At 42.4% G+C, this 21,660-nt stretch overlaps 1 protein-coding gene across 6 annotated transcripts in view; it reads left to right on the top strand.

Annotated features, from left to right (window-relative positions):
- The window catches only part of utrn (utrophin), a gene marked incomplete at both ends in the record, with an annotated part of 155,992 nt that overhangs the window by 115,056 nt on the left and 19,276 nt on the right, over positions 1-21,660 (top strand). For 2 of the 6 annotated variants that reach the window (XM_079571934.1, XM_079571939.1), the window contains 7 exons: positions 1,255-1,412; positions 5,057-5,223; positions 8,718-8,829; positions 10,860-10,996; positions 17,659-17,697; positions 18,100-18,165; positions 19,696-19,761. In XM_079571934.1, coding sequence (XP_079428060.1) covers positions 1,255-1,412; positions 5,057-5,223; positions 8,718-8,829; positions 10,860-10,996; positions 17,659-17,697; positions 18,100-18,165; positions 19,696-19,761 — 745 coding nt within the window. The other 4 variants (XM_079571935.1, XM_079571936.1, XM_079571937.1 and 1 more) reach the window with 4 other exon arrangements.

The following is a 21,660-nucleotide window of genomic DNA, read 5'->3' as shown; positions in this document are numbered from 1 at the left end:
GAGGAGTTAATGATAAAACTTTAACAACACAGGATCAGTGAAGTGAATGTTACTTTTGGTCCTAGCCTTCAACATAATGTTATTTCGCATGTTTTGAATTCTATGTACATGTAACATTAGCATCTTATTTGCTAACAGTTGTAGCATTTTTTGCATACGAGTCTATTCAGCTGGAACACTCATAAGTCATAGGTAATAAGTATTTTTTTTCTACATTTGATACTTAGTTCATCACCTTTTGCCAAAGATCACTGCCCAGTACAGTATCTAAGAAATCTAAGAAAGAGTAATTTAGCGCTATCAGCAGTATTGAGTTTGAGATATACGGACGTTCGTGTCTTTAGAAAGCCGTGCCCAGTGCATGTTGGTGAACGGGGGGGCAGGACTCACGCAGAGATCAAAGTCATCTCCAGCCCAGACCTGTCAGTGGCCAGTTTCCTCTCTCCTCTCTCCCTCCTTCCACGGATTAGCCTCGCTGCTCTTTGTCAGATGTTTCATAACTCCATTGAAAAAACATCACCGTCGTTGGCTGAGCTGCTTGTCACCAGGCCCAGTCCATTCCCAATCTCTCGGCCCCTGCCAGTCTTTTCCCGCGACCGGGGCAGTAAAGGAGATTAAAGTCAAATGGATGTGACTTGAAAGATCTCCGACACACAGGCGTATCTCCTGTTCTTTAGCGGAACCTACTACACAGTCACATACTGTGGCTGAGCGGCGGCGTGACTCTAATTCAATCAATGCCTATTTTTGCAGTGGCTTTATTTATAATGCCACTGAATGAATGTGCTGCGCATGTCGTCTCTTACGCCTACACGCATTCGGAGCCAAGTTGTCACATCTTCTTACATGCTTAAGCATATGGGGAAATGTACTGGCAGAGTTTTTCAAAAAGTGATGCAGACGGACAAAGCTGAAGGTCATTTTAGCCTTTAAGCTTTGGTGATTACAGGAAACATCAATTGGCAAGTGAAATTAGCCTGGGGGTTTGGCTGGTTCACATAAAGACACATATATAGAACAATTGAGAAAGAAAGAATATTACCTAGTTTAAGATTTTAAGGGAAAGAAATCTTTTGTTTCTCAATGGGGAAAGTGTGTCGTGCATATTGGTTAACACTTCTACAAACTTATTCTGTACTGCATGTGTTTCTTACATGGCCAGTTCATATTAGTTACGTTGGCCACATCCTGACACTCCTAACTGTGATTCAATTGATATTTACTCATGTCATTTGTAATTTGTGGTGTGTCCAGACCTCTTCAGTCAGGTGGCCTCTCCCGGGGACACGTGTGACCAGAGACAGCTGGGCCTGCTGCTGCACGAGGCCATCCAGATCCCACGGCAGCTGGGAGAGGTGGCGGCGTTCGGAGGGTCCAACATCGAGCCCAGTGTCCGCAGCTGCTTCCAACACGTCAGTACACGCCCGCCACATGACACCCGCGACACCCACGACACCCGTTACTACTGATATTACCCACGTGGGAGTTTCAGGAGTCAGCAGTGCTTGATTTAGGGATAATATACAACTTAGTAATCTTTGTTCTGTGGAGAAGCACCTGCTGCAGCTACTACTACAACATCACTGATACTACTGCATAGCATTACTAAACCACGTTATCTCCAGTTTGGCTTTACCCAAATCTAAAAACTAAAAAAAAAAAAAAATGCATCAAAATAGTGAAGAAAACGGAGATGAAAACGCAACAAAACAGTGACAAAGAACGACGAAAACATGATGAAAACGCAACAAAAAAGTGACAAAAATGTGACGATAACGCAGCAAAAAAAGCAATTAAAAAAAGCAACAAAAAAGCCACAAAAAGTGACAAAAATGCACCGAAAACCCAACCAAAACATGGCAAAAACACAACAAGCCGGAAAAGCTACAAAAAAGTGACCAAAACGAACCAAAAAAGTCTGACAAAAATGAGGGGACAACGTGACATAAACCTTTGATCTCTTTTGTAGGTCTTAGCTTTCAAATGAGGCATTACGCTGTTGCTCTCCAGTAGAGAAGCTTTTAGATTTGAGTAAAGCCAATGCACTCTGTTCAGGAGGTGGGGGTGCGGTGAGGTTAACTTATTTTAGTGTTTCAAATACTCTACGATGTTAGGATTACAAATACATCAAAATATCATGTGTTTAATAAAGTCTAACTTCAAATAAGCTTTTATTATGAATGGGTTTCAATCATGACAATTTTTCTTCCTGATTAAGGATTTTTCACCATTCAAAAGATATACTATTTTATTGTGAAAACTGATTTGCAAACAGTCCAAAATGTTAGCACTTCGCCCCATAGATAGAGATTAATTAATGTTTTTACGTTCCCAAAATGAATAGGGTTTCATTTCGATGTTTTTTATATTCTGTTATGTCATGTCAATTCCCAACTAAATGATGGTCTATTTGTCTCCTCTGAGTACCATTCCTAATTGTGGTCAGACATCAAAATGCCCGGTGATAATTGTTTTTGCCTGTTTTGCAGCGTATCAACGCATTATCAGGATATGCCACTTATATCTATTTCCCAGAACACGGCCAGCATTAGCCTCCCCGCTCTAACCAGCTCCCTGAACAGATGCTGGTGTGAATGTTTTCAAATTGCCGGAGTATTTAGTCTTGGCTGACCAACCGTGACGCCTCAAATGGCCCGGTCCTCTGCTGGCCGTCCTCTGGTGTTTTACCGCAGCCAGCTCCCCACTTTCCTGGGTTTATCTCTGGACGTTACCGGCATTTAATGATGTCTTCATCCCCTAGAGATTACTCCTCCTCCTCTTTCTGTCCTGGCTCATGCAGTGACACTCGAAACACGAGCCAAACATTAAAATTAGGAAGCTGCAAATCTCAACCAATTCCTGCAGTAGGTCTCCCGAAATAGCACTGTGCCCACTTTGGGTTCTACATTTATCTGTTTCTCATTTTCCTCGTGGTAGGAGACGAAATGAGGCAAAGGCGTGTTTTCCTAGTGTTGAATTTATAGAGTGCTTACAGCTTGCATACAGCATAACATCCAAAAGCACATAGTTTAAAACTGAGGTGGAGGACGGCTAAGAATACTGTGTTTTGGCTTTTTTGGTTGATATCGCTGTATTTACTGGACTCATGCACATTCAACACTGGCACTAAATTCACAAGCTCCTCTGTCAACACAAATTGACCCCCACCTTAACCAAGCACTTTCTCCAGGTCGGGTTTACCCAAATCTAAAAAATAAATAGCGACGATAAAAGAGATGTAAATGAGAATGAAAACGCAACAAAAAATGCAGCAAAAAAAAAAAAAAAAAACGCATCAAGAAAAGCAAAAAAGTTAAAAAAAAAAAACATAATAAAAAACGTGATAAAAAGTGATAGAAATCCAACAAAAAAAGTTCCAAAAAACGCCACAAAAACGTAACAATAAAGTGACAAAAAAGCAAGAAAAAAAGGTTACAAAAATGCATTAAATATGAGAAAAAAGTTTTGTAAGTCTTAACTTCCAAATGAAGCTTTTAGATTTGGGTAATGCCAAACTGGATAAAATGTGCTCGGTTCAGGTGGGATAAGAGGTTAACTTGAGCTTGCTCATCTACTGCGAATGAAAACACGAGACTAATATAGGGTTTTGGACCTGATCTCTCTGAGACTTGAGACTCTATCTTGATATAGGTTTTGATCCAGGTTTGATCTGGTTGCTTGCTTGTAGGATTCCATTCTGATTAGGTGTACACACAAATATTTCTTTGTATTACATTTACGCGTCAGGTTCTATAGATACAAAATCTCAGAGAAGATGATGTAGCTCCTTGTGCTTTGCAGCCTTCCTCATAATAGCAGCCCTCTGTCGTCGGAGTGTCTTTGTACGAGGGCACACGTGTCATCCCGCCCTGGCAGTACCAGAGCACTCCCCACTCCAGTGGTTTAATGGGGCCGTGATGAATGCAAGGCTCTGCCAAAAAAACCTGGTCTATTCCCTCCTCCATCGTCGCTGTCCTTCAAACACCTACCCATCCGTCTTATCGGCGAGCTCTCAAGTCCCACTCCCAAACAATAATTAATTTAGAAGTGCCATCATTGGGCTGGAGACGGCGGGGAGGAGCAGCAGCGCTAAGGAGAGGAGAATAATGAATGGAAATCAGTTTGCGAAGAGATTATAATGAGGGAAGGTCAACTATACAGGTGGAAAAGGCTCTGTACTGTGGGGACAAATCTTATTACTCTTTATCGGTCGCTTCTCTCGTACTCTAAAGGCAAAATGTGCTCGTCTAAGGTCAGAGGAATAGTGTAGGAGATGTCGACAGGAACAGGTGCAAGCTACTATTTGTATTTTTGTGAAAATACTTTTTCTTTGTCTATTAATATTTTAGTTGAGAGCTTTTATTTTTAGGACTCATAACAGCTGAACTTGCTTTGGCGCACAACTTTTTCCTTTATGCAATTTCTGTATTTTCCTTCCACTGAGCAATATATTTTCTCTCCCATTTCCTCTCATAAACAAGTTTTGCGAGCGCTCCTTGGCCCTTGTAATGTTCTGCAGATTGTAATGATCCTATTTTAAACGTGTAACATCTGAAATGGGAAACAACCATTAACAGTGTTAGCCGAAAGTTTGAGGAGTTGAAAAACGACCTTATCCGTTTGCTAAATAAAAGTGCAATCTTGTTTTTAGCTCAGAGCTGGACCGTAGTCATGTTAAATGCAGATGGCGTATCTGCTGGAATCCATCACTCTTTATTACTGGATATTCTCCACCAATAAAGATGAATCAGGAGCTTGTAAAAGTTATTAAGTGTCAGCTCACAACTCAGTGCTATAATGAGGCCTGGGAAAGTGTCACTTTAAAATGTACGGTCATTTGAAAATGGTCTGCATCTTTATTGGCCTCATGGAATTACAACCAGCTATTAATGGATGCTGTGTATGTTTTTATATCATGTCAAAAAGAATTCGGGGAGGAGTTTTATGGATAATCAACAGCCTTTCTTGTTTTATGAAACACCGTAAACTCCACTTTTATGCGTCTTTGTTTGATTAAAAATTGACCTGGTTTTTCTGGGTGCCTCTCGCTGCGCAGGTGACCAACAAAGTGGAGCTGGAGCCGCGGCAGTTCGTGGACTGGATGCGTCTCGAGCCTCAGTCCATGGTGTGGCTGCCCGTCCTGCACCGAGTCGCCGCCGCGGAGACGGCCAAACACCAGGCCAAGTGCAACATCTGCAAGGAGTACCCCATCGTGGGTTTCAGGTAATAATCTCAGCCTTTTACAGGAAGTTCTCTCTCTCTGTGATGTGAGGGGTATTGGGATTTTTTGCCGGTATTTGGTAATGATGTCAAGCAGATCTTTATCTCCATCAGCAGCTGAACCAAAATGTCCCTCCTCTTGCTCCCATGCACTGTGCAGCTGCTTCAATAAAGGAGAATGAACAAAAATAGGCGCTGCTTTTGCGATGACCGGATTAGGTTTAGAGATCGAGAGGTGAGGAAAGCACTTCCTGGATAATAGGACGTCAGGAGGAGCTTTTTCTGAGCTCCCAGCGCAAAAGCCCCTGGTGAAGATTCAACGATTACTCAAAAGTGAAATGTCACCGGTTGTAATTTCAAGCAGCTAAATAAAAAGTAGTCAAACAATGTAGTTTATTTTGTTAAATGAAAATGTTATGATAATGTAACCTCTCAACCCCTACTTCAACCGAGCACATTTTCTCCAGTTTGGCTTTATCCAAATCTGAAAGCTTCTTGAAAAACGTGTCAAAACAGCGACAAAACTGAGCTGAGAACCAGAAAACACAACAAAAAAGCTGCAAAAAGAGCAACAAAAGTCACAAAAAAGTTATGGAAAAAAAGATGAAAATGTGTGACAAAAATGCAACCAAAAAGCCACAAAAGAGCAACAGAAAAGTGACAAAAAGCGCTGAAAATGTGACGGAAACACAAAAACAAAACGATGAAATAAATGTCAAACGACGCGAGAATAAAGATCTGTTTAGATGAGTTTTGTAGGTCTTAGCTTTCAAATGAGGCGTTACACTGGCCTATTCACCTTATTCCGGAAGTGCCGCCATGAATTGTGCCCGCCCCTTTTCTCCACATACTTCACGAAAACAAAGCCGTTTTTTTTTCTTTCTTCGCACTCTACTGGAAGTGTCAATACAACGGAAGTGCCGAGACAAGGCAAAAAGAGGCAAAAGTGGGCGGGGCGGAATAAGGTGAATAGGCTGTAACCTTGGCAACCCCACGCAAACCCTGGTCTAACCAACAGCTCCTCTGTGTCTCGATCCTGCGTTTTTCTATCCATCATTTCAAGAACCCCTCCAATCGCTCAAGATCAGGAGACGGTAGGGGTGAGAGACAGCCGAGCAGTGTTGTCACGGTTACGCAAGGGAGCATTCTTATTGTCACACAAGGATCAGTTCAATAGCTTTTTTTTTGGGGTGTTTGTGTAGACTCAAGTGTCACCGTCGGAGATCTGTCCTACGCATGTGATCAGTGTGTCTGTGCAGAGAGTCTTGATCACAGGAAGGCCCTGGAATCAAACCCGTTCTGAAGTCTGCGCCGTGTAAACAACCAAAAGCCATTATCACGTTTTGTTATGCATCGGCAGCATTTAACACAGCGGACAGGCGATTATACATGATCTAAATGTGCCACAGTCGTTTCCATGGGGCCGGGAGTAAAGGCCAAATCCCGCTCCAGAGGGGAGGCTTTTATCTAAATGTCAGCAGCTGATCCGGCACTGACTAAATACCAGCCAGGGGTTTCGCACTAAACGTACCCAAAGCATATTCCGCACAAACAAGACCGAGAGCAATCCAAGAGGCGCCCGTCCCGCCCAAGACACAGACGCACGTTTTAATGACCGGCGCTGATAAACATTCACGCAAGCTTGTATCTTTCATCGACAAGCGACGTAAAGCCGGGGGCGGCAACGTTGTCCCTCTCAGATGCCTCGCGTTGCCGGCAGAAAAGAGAAAACACAGCGAGACGTTTGATGAAGCACGCGTTGACTGCGCCGTGTCAGTGATCGATGGGAAGTAGACGAGTGAGGCTAAGGCAGCAAAAGGGGCAAAGAAAAGTAGCATATATTTTGTGTGGTCGGGAGATACGATGACAGCTTGTTACAACAGTGCTCTTATGGATGTACAGGTAAGCTGCTTTTGGGGGGTAAAAGAGGTGAGCCCTAACATTTTTCTTTAAAGGTCTAGTCACATCTATTACCTACCATCCCTGTTCGTTCTTTGCGTACTCGCAGTAAAGTATATTATCAGTACCGCACATGACTCTCTGTAAAAAATATTCCACCCAAGTTTTGAAAGCCATTAATTAGGGGTTATCTGGGGGCCCTCCCTCTGTGAAGGTGAGTTAAGGCGCGCAGCTCTTGGTAATATGCTACATGTCGGTGTAATGGCGCGTGTGACTCGAGAGGTGTTGTGTACGCTGTTGCTTCCTTTGATATATGGCGGTTTCTGGAAGCTCATCACTCAGCTCACCTTGGAGGCGGCGGCGAGGAGCGGGGGGAAGATGAAAGACTTAGGCCATTATGTGTGAATGGCTCCTGTCTCTATTTAGGTGTTGAATGTTCCGCGGCCTCCCGTCGGTGTGACGCCGCCGTACATTGGTGGGAATCCAGATCACTGTCACCCTGTCGGGACGTACAGTAATGGTCAAAGTTTGAGTCAGAAGTGAGATTAAGTAGGGGATGACTTCTGAGCCTCCTGAGCTGAGCACATTTTGTCCAGTTTGGCTTTACCCCAAATCTAAAAGCTTCTTGGAAAAAAGTGTCAGAATAGCAACAATTAAAACAGAATGAAAACCAGGATGAAAATGCAAGAAAAGAGCGACAAAAACGTGACGAAAAAGCGATGAAAAAGTGACAACAATGTGCCAAAAACGCTACAAAAGAGGAACAGAAAAGTACGGCAAACACAACAGAAAAATGATGAAAAAGTGATGAAAAGTGACAAACGTGTGAGGAAAACCCAACAAAAAAGTGACAAAAAGCGATAAAATGTGGCAAAAGGTGACAAAAACACAAGGAAGAAGGTCCATTTACAATAGATGAGTTTTGTAGGTCTGAGCTTTCAAATGAGGCAATACACTGGCCAATAGGCGGTAACCTTTTAGATTTGGGTAAAGCTTATAGCTTAATTAAAGGGATTCTGTGTATTGTATTGTGAGACATTGACTTACAGTAAGTTCACTTGATCAAGTTGTTTTAATTGTGAAGGTTTTACTCACTATGGAAGAAATACTTGGTCTTTAGCTTAAAACCTCTTTATGCTCTTGGTCCCTTCCTCGTATACTTGTACTGTACTACACTTTCTAACTTCTTAGTTTCTACCCTTGGAGAATTCAAGTGAAGGGATAAAGCCTTCAGGCTTCTATAAATATATGCAGGCAATGTCAAGCCCTAGAGCCATGTGCTCTTGTCTACACAGTCTACTCGACAGTTTTGATACTGATATTGAATTGTGAATTTTCGCTCAGTACAGAGAGCGTATTATTATCACCCAGGTTAAATGATTTGACAATGCCCATTCTATTGCTGCGTTTTCCCATTGCTTCTATTGCTTGTCGGAATTTTATCTGCCAAAACAAATATCCAGAACCTTTCCGTAGTATGTTAGTACATTTTGCTCCTTTGCAGAGTTGAAGTCCCTCAGACTTGTTGGCTCTCTGTCACCTTCACGAGTCGATCCTCAAATAAATCTCACTCTCCCCCTCTCCTATTCTCTTTCCAGGTATCGCAGTTTGAAACACTTCAACTATGATGTCTGTCAGAGTTGCTTCTTCTCCGGACGAACCGCCAAGGGCCATAAGCTCAATTACCCCATGGTGGAGTACTGCACACCGGTAAGACTACGACTTCAGAGGCTCACTGTATTCGATTTCCTCACTTTGTTACATTTTACTCTCGATTTTTCTAATTTTCCAAGTGGCAAAATAGGCAATACAGTACAGTTCCATATATTGTCACATTAACTCAACAACAAACAAACAAACTCGACAGAAATATTGGAAAGACTCTTGATATCTTGATACCTCCATAAAACCTTTTTTTTCTAATCAATTTTCATGCTATATTGGAGGTAGACCGTGCCATTACTTCTGCATGATCTTTTCCGTCTATAACTAATCCCACGCTCCGCCGTGTTTTATAGACTTCGTGAGCAGGTGATCTAAAAACTCCATAATTCCCGATGGAGTTCTCGATAAGCCATGATTTTTGGGTAAAAGGTGGCGTGTGATTGGCCCTGGCCGGTCTCTGCACTCAGTCTCACTCAGAGAGGCCGGCGTGTGAGAGATCCAGGCAGCGCTTCAAACTCAAGGGGGTTGATAGATTCGGGTCAGAATTTCCTCGGCTTCTTTCTTGTTCACTTTCTTTTTCTCCCCGCCCCCCAAGTCATGTTTTTTTCGTACTTTTTTCTGACTCGAGGCACAAACTTTTCACCCCCTGACACCCCCCCACCCACCCCTCCAATTTCCCACGTCTGCAAGGTACCATTGTCCCCTGATATGTTACACTCCCCGCGCAGCTGATTGCGCCAGTGTCTTCACAGCCGGCTCCCGGGACGGCAGGCTCACCCATGTGTCTGCGTTTAATTTCGCGCGCACTGATGATAAAACAGTCACCAGCCTTTGAGGTATCTCTCCTGCCTCAAAGTCATATTTCACTTTCGGCGCGGAGAGAGCAAAGGGGAGGGAGGTGAACTCGGCTTTCTCATTTAGGATTGCACACTTGCCAGCTCTTTTCAATTTTGCCCAACACCGAACAGGGGGAGCGACTCGAGTGAAGACGTTTCTCAATTCTGTCTTTTAATTTGCTTCTTTTTTTTTTTTTTTCAATTTTGCAAATGGGACAGATATTGACTTTGGAGGAGCGAGGGGTTGAGTGCGGCGATCACTCCACTGAAATAAGCTACTTTTGTGCGAAGGGAAGTCGAGCTCACAAAACACAGCGGTGGTTAAACTGCGTAACATTTCACCCGATTAATAGGAGAACAGACGGACTTTTATTTTTACAAATGAACCTTTTTACTCTCATTACGCCCGAGTTCTGTTCCTGCCAACTCAGAAAATAGACGAATAACTTTCGGAAAAGGTTAAATCTCTCAACACTTGATCACACTTGTCCCTCTGCTGTGAAACCGAGATGAATTTTTTTCTGATGGTGGTATAAATATCACTCTGTGTAGACGAATAATGAACCCCATTAGATGCACAAAAACAAATTTCGTGTTGATTTTAGTCTTGATGGGGTCTTGCGAGTCACGGCGCATCACTTTAATGAGATTCTCCTTCGTATTTTTGCCACAGTCGGTGTTTTATCGCCACGACATTGTTGCTTTATGGGGTCTTGATTTGATTGAAGTGGCATTTTCATAGTTTTACCGGGTCCTGTCAGTGAGATTGTTGAAGCTCGGTTGATTCCTGTGATGTGGATTGGACTTTATTCTTTTGCGGTCCTGAGAGGCTCTTTGTGATGGGAAAATAATTTCAGTTGTGAATGTTTCTATCTACCCCTGACCTGCTGCACTCACTTCTCAGAAACGCTTTGAGTACATTCATTTCCTGGTTTTATTCAACGCTCCACTACGCTCAACATACGAGAAAATAACAAAGAAAAAGGAAGCTACTTTTAAAGCTCACACCTCAAACTTACGCTGAGGAAAGAATAAATCAATGAATGAATAAATAGTAAATAAAGTTTACACAAGTGCTGTTTTTTTTTCATTTTGATTTGACGAACCATTACAAATGCAATTTCAAATGAGACAATTTCTATTATTAAAGCGTCTATTGGAAAAGACAATATTAATGAAAGAGTTTTGCAGTGATCTTTGGTTTAGCATCAGATATACAGTGTCTTTCCTCTCCTTCAGACGACGTCGGGCGAAGACATGCGGGATTTCACCAAAGTGCTCAAGAACAAGTTCAGATCCAAGAAGTACTTCGCCAAACATCCGCGTCTGGGATACCTGCCTGTCCAGACCGTGCTCGAGGGCGACAACCTAGAAACGTAAGCTAAGTTACTGAAACTTACACATGAACTGCGAGAAATCACATGACTGTGGATGTTTTTAGTTAATATCTTTTCCAAATGTCAAAATCCTTTTAAAATCCTTTACAGCTCAGCACTGTTTAGAGCCGCTTATGACTGCTAAAGTAAATTCTCCAATCAGTGAATCATTAAAGCTCCGATGGTGAGACACTGCCCACACGTCTAACTCTGACAGCGGTGTTAATGTCCACTCAGTGCGTATTTGTTTACCTGTCTCGCTTACCTGGTGCTTTGGCTGTAGATCTTGTAGCGACTGCGACACACTTGTGATTGATGAGGCTTTTTGCCAGCTCTAAATCCCCCACGAGAGAGTTCTCAGAAGGAGCCATTATGCTGAAACTTGGGGAAGGTTGCCTTCCCCTCATTAAAACTAAACTAAAGTGCAAGTCAATAAAGTAAAAATATTTTTGACCTGAGACACTACAATGAAAGTTATAGTCTATAAGTTTGCAAAGAGAAATTTGTAAGTGAACGATGAAATTCCTCCCCTCCTTAAAGGGACTTGATCAGGGGTGTGAAACTCATTTTGGATCATGGGCTGAAATTCAGCGCCCACGGCGGGTCGCGGGCCACATATGATGTAAACAGGAAAATACAATAGAAAACATTTTTACAATACATGAGCAACTTGACTGTAACTGTAGCCTAATCAATAATAACAGCTTACACTTGTATTGCACTTTACAAGCCTGTGTTACAAGTTTCTCAAAGTGTTACATAGTAGTAATTATTCATTGACTCCAGACGCTGTGGTGGTAAGCTGTTATTGAAGAATATAACAGAACCCCTCCATTTGACCTGACAGGCTGGTTCAGTTGAAAAGATCGTCTCATTGGTCAACAGGAGGGGGTTCTAGACTCTGATTAGTAGCTGAGCTCCGGGAATGAGGGACTTTACAAAAAATTGTATATTATTACTTACTTTGCATGACCAGGTGGTTGATTTTGCACATTTTATACAATTTGTAGCATTTTGTAACATTTAGACTTCCAGACTATCACTTTAATGCTACTTTTGCTTACACTCGTGCTACTTTGCTTGAAAAAAATCTTAGGTTGCCTTGTACTTTTTTTTTTCAATAATATTTATTTATTATCATTACCACATCATACTTCTATTTTCCTTAAATACGTTTTTCCCACTTATGGTTTTTGTTACTTTGCAATTTTGATTCTACCTCTTTCGTAAAATCAGCATGTAAACAAAATCAACCAAATACTCATAAACCGTTCTAAAGTGAAATGCTGCTCTTGCAACAGTATATTTATCTTACCTGCATAAGTACACAAATTCTTGCTTTCATAGTAATATGCGAAACGTTTGGTCTTTTTGTGTACGATGGATATTTTTCACTCGACTATTCGTACCCGTATTCGAACCCGTCTTTCCCGCCACATTAAATCAAGCAGGCACCAAAAGGCGTACATCACAGCCCGCTCGCTCACGATGACTCATTGGGCACAGCGTTTGCCCCACACAGTTGCGCACAGTCACCCCTCAGATGGATGAGTCCAGATCATTCATTCGTCCTATCATCACTTTACAGCCACCTCCTCCTCACCTCCCACTCTGTTTCAGTGATGTGCTCCAAAAAATAACTTCGACAGGTGCCGCGTTGGAAAGCACAGCCAAAGTGTGACAGGGTTAGTCTAGATTCTAAGAAAATGCAGACACTTCGTTATAAACAGTAAAGTTAGTATGTTGGGAGGGGTTCGTCATGTACAATGTTGATAGCAATTCAGTGCCAGTTCACTGCTTTTTGGCATCACAAAGTCACTGGGAAAAATGCTTAATTGAAATGGATTTTGCTGTAATTAAGGTCTGGGGATTAAGGATTATTCAGATTAGGTTAGCGTCACATCGCCAGCCTTTGAGCTTCTTATTGCACCACACGACACAGAAGATTACATTTGCCATATTGGAATTTCAAAACAGGGAATTTTTGCAAAACTTTTCTTACTTTGCTTTTGGCTCCTGAAAAGTGACTCAGAGAGAAAATGAGACGTCTGCTGTATAATTGGCCTCTGTGATGCTCTAACTCGCTCCTCTGCCTCCTCTTTGACTCATGTATCATAATTCTTCCCTTTTCTTTCCGCCCACTGCGCACCTCGATGGCACCGACCAGCGCCCCTCCTCACCTCCCACTTCAATCTCTGCCTCATTTCACACAAGACAGGATTTTGGATTCGTCACAGCGATATTTGATAATGTGAAAGAACGAGTGTAATGGTTCCCTACTCAGTATTGGCTTTTTGGCAGTTCACGGCTTACATAACCTCTCTAACATTAGATTAGGCAACATTAATGGGTTTGAGAGTAAATTGGAGGCCTGTGCCAGGTTTTTTTTATATTCGCTCTTAACAAAGATGGAAAGGTGTTACCAAGAAAATTATCCGTTGTTAAAAAAACCTTTCTTACCATTTGGGCATGGGCACTACAAATAATGTGTCTTTCATATACCACCAGACCAACATCAAAGTATTCACAAGAAAAAGGTCACATGCCCCAATTTATCCAATATCGATATTTGGGGATTTACAATATCGGTTACTGGCCGATCTAGCACCGAAAAAAGACAATATCTCTGGGACCGAAAGTGATAGACTTCCTGTTTTATGAATTGGAAAGAGCAAAGTCATGGCTTTAAAACGTCCTCCCGCAACTTTCTAGGCCTCAGGGGAGCTGAGAAATTAGCTAGCTACAAGTTTGACTAAAGTTAGTTTCAATAAACCTAGTGCTCAGTCATTTTGTAGCACAGAACCTGAAGAATTCAATCGTTGAGCTAGTTTTCAACTCCACATTTGTGTTTTTGATCGGCGTGCAAATACTGCGTCTATCAACAGTATGCTAATGCTAATGGCAACGAATCAAAGCTGTGACAGACGCTATGATTGAATCATCTGAAGTAATAAATAATGTTGGCCTCTGCTGGAGTTGCCAAGCATTCATGTTTTTACAAGATTATAGACCAGACATTTGGGAAAATCGGCCAAAAATATCGGTAAAAATATCGGCCAAGCATAACGGAATCGGCCAACAAAAATCCCCAAAAATCAGCATCGGCCTTAGAAAAACCCATATCGGTCGACCTCTAATCCCAGCTCCCGCAAATGCACACTGTTGCTGTGTCCTTGGGCAAGACACTTCACCCTACTTGCCTCCAGTGTCTGCATACATTGGTGTATGAATGAGAGTGTGAATGGGTGACTGGTGCCTTACTGTAAAGCGCTTTGGGCCTGATGAAGGTAGAAAAGCACTATATAAGTTGAGACCATTTACCATTTAATATAATATCGGACTGTCTTTAGTTTCCGCAATGTTGCACAATGCCTTTCCAGGGACAATTATTCACTCCCGTCATACGTCGGTGGTGCGCAGTGCTCACAGTTGCCTCCCAATCTGTGCCACCCACCACTCACTCATCACTCACCCGAGCACCTGGTGTCCCCACACGGTCTCCCATCCTGTACTAACCTGGCACAACCCGCTCAGCGTCCTACATCAGATGAGCTGAGGCATCTACGTGACTGACCCAAAATAAATCGCTGGCAGACGCTGTGTAATGCTATATCACATTCGGTTTAACAAAAGTCTTATACAAACCCATCAAATCAATAAAACTGTATGCTACATCATGAAACCAGGGAGGTATTTGTTGATGCCTCCAGCGTAATGAGCGTGTTCAGCCCTAACAGCTGGTCAGTAATGAGTGGACATTAGCACACGGACAACATCCATCTCCAACCGACTCATTTCTCTCAAACCTACGAGAATACGCTGAAATATTGTTCTATCAAGCATTTCAATTAATTTCGATTTAATTATTTACTCTCCCATCATTTCCCGGTCTTTGTCATATTACAGATTGCATGTCGCCCAATACACAGACTGGTATGTAATTGATTATCGGGAAAAACAAAAGCCCGTCGTCTGTAAGCACCGTGTCAGACCGGAACAAATGGGCCTGGACTGGGCGAGATTCATCAAAATGTCCATTGCATCGTTCATAATCTCCTTCACAGCTGCAGCGCGCATTTCGCCGCAAGCGGTGACTGCGAAGATCAACGATTTACAACATGTTTTTGTTAATATGTCTACAGTGCTGGAATACGGACTACCTATATGAAAGTCACTCCGAATGTGAAAATCAGTTTGAGTGATAACTTCAGGCTACGCTGCACTCTGTTGACCCTTGTCTGAAATGATGACACAAAACTGCTAAATATATTCAGTCCAATGTACTGGATTACATATGGAAATTGCTTCAGAGATTAAGCTAAAGTTATACAAAAACTTTAGATGATATATCTGCTAACCTTTCCCGTGCGTTAATTTAATTCAGATCAATGTTTTGAAGGCAAACGCTGCACTTGCCATTGAAATTGATAACCTCGCTTTTAAAGCAATACTCAAATCTTTAGAGAGAACAATAGCTTTTCACCCTCATCTGAGAAACAATCTATTTTTGTTCTAGCGCCCCCATTTATTTTGACTGCAGTTCAGGAGCACAAGTCAAATGTGAGCACTGTTATTGCTTTTTTTCCCCACAGCCAACAGAGGCAGTGGTCCATTCAAATACAGTTTAGTGAGGCAGCCATATTTGTCAAGGCACAATACTCCCAAGGTCTCTGCCATTACACTGCCCTCCCTTCTGTTACGTTTGCATCAATACAATCTTTCACTGTTGTTCTGTGTAGCCATTCTCTGTTCCTGGTTTGAGTTCAGGGTTTTGGATACCACTGAGGACTCAAAGAGCTGCTTTGCGGTTTAAAAATAGTTTAGTCCATGTTTTAGACTTGATTCAGACTTTGTTTAGTCCAATCCGATTAATTCCTGGTGTAATCCAAGTTTATTACACTTCCTATGATGGGATTCTTGTTCTTAAAGCAGTACTAAGTAACTCGTTTACCTTAACAAATCCTTTCCGTAGTCCTTCTGGGGGTAATACAAGTGTTAATGGGATGATTGGGGGGTCTTTCATCTCCCCTGGTGTCTCTGGCCAGAAAACCACACTTGCAGCTGTTCTGCACCGGGTCGGAGGCACCAATACACACTAATGGAATCACGAACAAGAAGCTAGCAGGCTAGCGGGCAAAGCTAACTGCGGGCTAGCGCCACTTAAACAGTATTTTAAAAAATGTGTAATTGGATGTACAATATCCCTCTCTCCCTTATTTAATCTCACGGACAATTAAGGATTAAAAAGTGCAACATGCTACGACACCTGCAGTGGCACTTATGTCCTCTAGGGGCATGAGTTACTTAGTTCTGCTTTAAATAGGAGCAGAGTCTTTGGGATATGTTCATTTCATAGAGCTGTTCAAAAGACTTTTTATGTGATGCATTAAAGATCTAATTGCTGAGAGACACATGTTTTCATTAAATCCATTAAACCATCAGGATTTATTTTTACCTTTGGAAATGTGTGTGTTTAAGTTACACTTTGTTCAACGGTTTTGATTAAGTTTTAGTGTAAAATCTTTTACTTCCCTACCGTATTAACTTGTGTAAATGTGAATGTAAAAATGCCTGAGGTACAAAGGACAGAAAGAAAGAAGATTACGATCGTACAGCAAATGAGATCTGTTGAAAAAGTTAACGAGCTGTTCAAAAGATCTGATTTGGTCTTTTCTTTAATTACTTTACTTTATCCCTTAATTAAAGGTAATGTTGTAGAGACAATGTTTTAGGTTTAGTCAAAGACAAGATCTGAAACATGGCCTACAGCCGGATTATCTTCTGGTATAATCCTGATTCCTAAATTAAAATCCTGGCTCACTTTGGTGTATTATGGTTGTATTTGGAACCCAGAACATTCCCCGTGGTTGTTACTTGTTTTTAAAAGCCCCATCGTTGTAGTCTAGACTCCAGTGATTAGCAGTGTGACACAGACGGGATGACAGCAGCACCGGCGGGGCTTCTCAAAACGCAGAGTCGTCGTTCCCATCGGAATTGTGCGACACGTTTCAGATTTTCCCCCGGAGCAACAGATGTGTCGGAGAACGGGCCGTCCCGCTGAGAACGACACCCGCGCGCCGTAGCTTTTATCTGTGTGAATATTTCAACAGGAGAACAGGCAGAAAAGGCGCTCTACCAAAACTATTCCTGGAAAACGGCGCATTAGCCGACATGTTCCGTGGCCAAGAGTCTTGAATGAATATTAATGAGGTTAATGTGCATGGGTTATGACACTAAAAAGCACAAAGTAGCTGTGTTTAAGGTCGCTATGGTTACCAATCTTGATCTGATGAGCGCGGAAATCCCTGGACGACTGACAGATTAGACGAATATACTGTAGATAAAAGATGATTTTTTTACTGAAAGATATTTTGAACAGAATGTATAAATCATTACAGTGTGATTTTTTTTGTAATAATATGACACATTGTTTCAAACGTACAACTACGCACTTTCATCTCAGATCTTTTACGCCCACATTTTCTGTCAAATCTTCAAAGTAGTTTTTTTCGAGTCACAAAGGTAACACCACAGGCGGGGGAATATTTTGTACTGCGTTATGAGTTTTTTTTCGTCAACTGTTCTGCCATGTCCTGCGGTGACTGCCCTGGTTGTTTTTGACCCTCTCCCCCTCCCTCCTCTCCTCTCTCCTGTCCCAACAGTCCCGTCACCCTGATCAGCATGTGTCCCGAGCAGTACGAGTGAGTATCCACGATGAAAACCCGGAAACCTCCAGCCTGGACCCCGCCCCTACTCACACCAGCTTCCCGTTGTTTTTAATGTCACACAGGAACGTCGCTGATTCTTTCACCGCTAACATTAGTTTTTCACGATGAACTTCTCTAACTCATAGCCACTGCATGTTTGCCCGCCGCTCGCCCCAGCTGTTGACCCGAAAACCCGCATCCACAACTTCTCTCCCATCTCCTCCGCAGTAGATCATCCCGCTGTAGTTTCTCTCTCTTCATCCCGCTGTTCATGATTTTGCCGATGTTATCAGGGGGCCTTGCGGAGAATGTATGCATGCGAATAAGGCTGTTTTAATGTCTGTGCGATGGGATAGGCCCAATCTCATTCATCTCCATTACTTCATCCATTTGCAGGCTGTCCCAGTCACCCCAGCTCTCTCATGATGACACCCATTCCAGGATAGAGCAGTTCGCCAGCAGGTACGCGCTTCACCCACCCACGGGATCATCCCTCATCAGTGTCGCCTCCTGCTGCTCAGACATGCATAATGAATGATTGACCAATGTGGTGTGCAAATATATCATATTTTATTCAAGGTGACACCAGTTACACGCAAACAGGATGCTGCGTCTATCTGGACGGATTACGCGTCACTGAAATACATATCACATTCTCTGAAGATGCATCTCGTTTAATTACACTATTATGGAATTACATTATAACTGTAATAAAGAGGAGAGAGAGAAATCTTCTGGGAAATCGAGTTTAGATTTAGCACGATATGCCTCATTATTCTGTAAACCGAACATTATGCTGTCATTTCCATAAGCAGACAATGTTTATATTTCCATATTGATGAACCAATTACTTAACTGGGTGCTATGGGGTATGCGTACATTTCAAATAATAACTAAAACATACGAGACAAAAAAACATTACTAGGAGACGTGATTTTGTTACGCTATGTTTGCATGCAATGATGTTACAAAAAATAAAAGCAAAAACAGAAAAATGATAGCTAACGAAAAGGAGAATGTATTTTTGAACAATGACATTTTATGCAGAATAAAAAGGAGACAGTAGTAGTTGTTGAGAAATGCTCATTGTGCGATCAAAGTCTCCAGAGAACTGTTCAGTAATAGCCATCTGTGTACATTTTTTACTTTTTGCGTGTTTTAATAACGGAGTACAGATGAGATGAGTGACCAGCTCCAGATTTGCCTAATTATAACCTCCCACTCTCCCCTTTTCCTCTTCATACAAACAAACCACAGCTGATCAGACCCTAATGCTTGTTTACCCTCAGCGTAAACATACTCCTCGCCTTAATTTAGTTTCAAATTCCCCACATCCACAAACCAAAAACCCTGGTAGAAAATCCCTGTTCCCGGCATATCATGTGCGGGTTGTCAATGTCAGAGTCCCCTTTTATATAGTGAGCGCTTATAACTCGACTTGTGATGCGGCACTGCTCTGCGTGGCCTGTAACCCGCTATTGGTCACACGCCATTAACCCCTGGTCAGTGTCTGCGGCGGAGCATTTTATCAGCGGCCACACACACTTGCACTTTCTGAAATACAACCCGGCTGAAATATATAGATAGACAGTAGCTCTGTTCATTATAAAAAAAGCCCCTTATGGAATTGCATTTGCACAGGGCGCCCAATTAGAAGATGAATCCCGCTGTATAGTAAATCTAATACGCTTTCCCTTCCCTACATTTGGTTATTGTTCAATATAAAGGATTGTGTGTCCAGATGGCTTACCATTATAACTGGAGTGGGCGAAATAGAGACTTTGATCACCAGTCTCATTAGTGTGGGATTACAAGCACAAAGCACAACACGGGCACACCATTGTTGGTCATTCACAATGTATTAGTCAGACTGGATCGTGTGGTATTGAGCCGCATGGCTGTTTAGGAAAGTTAATCATGGAAAGCCTCATTTATGGGCATATTATTTTTTTGGTTTAATGGTACTTTCAATTGTTTTTCTTGTTCTATTAGGCTTGCCCAAATGGAGCGCTCCAATGGATCTCTGCCCACAGACAGCAGCTCCGCCACTGGAAGCATGTAAGTCATCCATTCATTACAGCACAAGGGTGTAACTTGAAATCACAGTAATGACTGTAGGAGTGGGAGTTGGAGTAGCAGTGGTGTAGCGCAATACATGTGTAGCATTATTATTAGCAGCCGTTGTAGTAGTCGTCATAGTAGTAGTTATTTGTTTGTTGCATAAAACTATATCTGAAGTTCTTCTGTGGAGCACGATGGGCTAATGGTTAAGGCTGCAACACATATCCCAGCTTTAGCGTTGTTGTGAGTTTGCCTCCCAGCTTCGTCAGTCTTTCATGCTGAACAGGCCTTTGTAACCTCTTCCCGCCCACTTTAACGGAGCGCTTTTTTCTCCAGTTCGGCTTTACCCACATCTAAAAACTTCTTACAGCCTATAGGCCACGGTAACGCGTCATTTGAAAGCTAAAACTGATCTAAGATTTTTCCTTGTGTTTCCACTATTTTGTCACTTTTTTGTGGCAGCAACCTCCCTCTCTATTGGCACAGCTGCATGTTTTGCTCTGCATTTGTGCTCTACATTGTTTAACTGGATAGTTTTGTACGTTTTTGTGGGGTTCGGCTGATTTTTTTTATTGCAAAGAGTCCATAATGGTCCTGAAGAAAGCAGCTTTTTAAAAGTAATCAAACAGCCAGCTTGTGAGATAAAGACATTTGAGACCTAGAAATGTCTTCTTCTGAGACGCTAAAGAGGCACCAAGAGCCCCCCTCAGCTGCAGCACAGTGGAGGCGTCACAGGAGGAGCTACAGGAAACAAAGAAGGGACAAATGAGGAGGTATCCAGGCGAGACTCACAGCTAAGCCATGCATGCCTTGTATTGTTCTGGCTAATGGACGTTCCCAGAAGATGGTGAAAGACTTTTGTGGAGCGGAGGGAGCTGCACAGGAGGAAGGAGGAGGAGCTGACCAGTGCAGGACACCACATTATGTAGCGGGGACAATCCCAGGAGGCACTGCACCATTTTGTTTGTCGCTTTTTTGTCAAGTATTTGTTACGTTTTCATGACACTTTTTTCAGGAAGCTTTTAGATTTGGGTAATGCCTTGATACCTGGATAATAAGTGGATAAAATTTACTTTTGTAGGTGAGGGTTAAGACCATGGAGGGCTTTTTAAAGCCCTCCATGGTCTCGCTCCTTTTTATTTGTCTGAGTTGTTGACCGTACATCGCCCCAGCAGAACTCTCCGGTCTGCCAATCAGATGGTTCTGGACGTGCCCAGGTCCCGGTACAAACAGTCGGGCGATCGTTCCTTTGTTGTTGCCGCGCCTAAACTGTGGAACAGCCTGCCCCTCAGTCTGCGTGTTCTCACGGACCTGTCCCTTTTTAAATCAAGATTAAAGACACATCTCTTCAAACTTGCTTTTAATACTTGAGCACTGAATTGTGTCTAGGTTGCAATTATTTGGTGTTTTTAAATGTGTTTTATCTTTCTGTGAAGCACTTTGGTCCTCCTGGTGTTGCTGTAAAGTGCTATATAAATAAACTTTGATTGATTGATTGATTGCCCAGAAAAGTTACTACTTTGGTTCGTACTTCAACTTCTTCCATCTTTGCCGTTGAACATCACGAGCAAATGAACAACGCACGCCTTTATGTATACCACATTCCCTTATTTTTATGAATGGACATCAAAATGCTTATCTACTCAGGTGCAGTAGAGATGAGAGCCTGAGTGAAACAATGATAGTTGAATACAGCGACGGGGCACCGTAATGGATTATCGTGCCAACAATGAGAGCAGAGACTGATGGGTTTTTAGATGTGTAATAGCAGCTGGTTATCTGTGATCAAGGCCCAGCTGAAAAAGCAGAAATTACAAAAAGAGGCAGATGAGGTTGACCCACGCTGACATTTGTAAGACTGCGTTCACGCCCGTCTGTCTGGGACTTGAAGGACAC

Source organism: Gobius niger (genome assembly GCF_951799975.1).
Source record: "Gobius niger genome assembly, chromosome: 15".
NCBI classification, from domain to species: Eukaryota; Metazoa; Chordata; class Actinopteri; order Gobiiformes; family Gobiidae; genus Gobius; species Gobius niger.
Note: the sequence above shows the minus strand (reverse complement) of the source record. Positions and strands in the feature narration are given on the sequence as shown.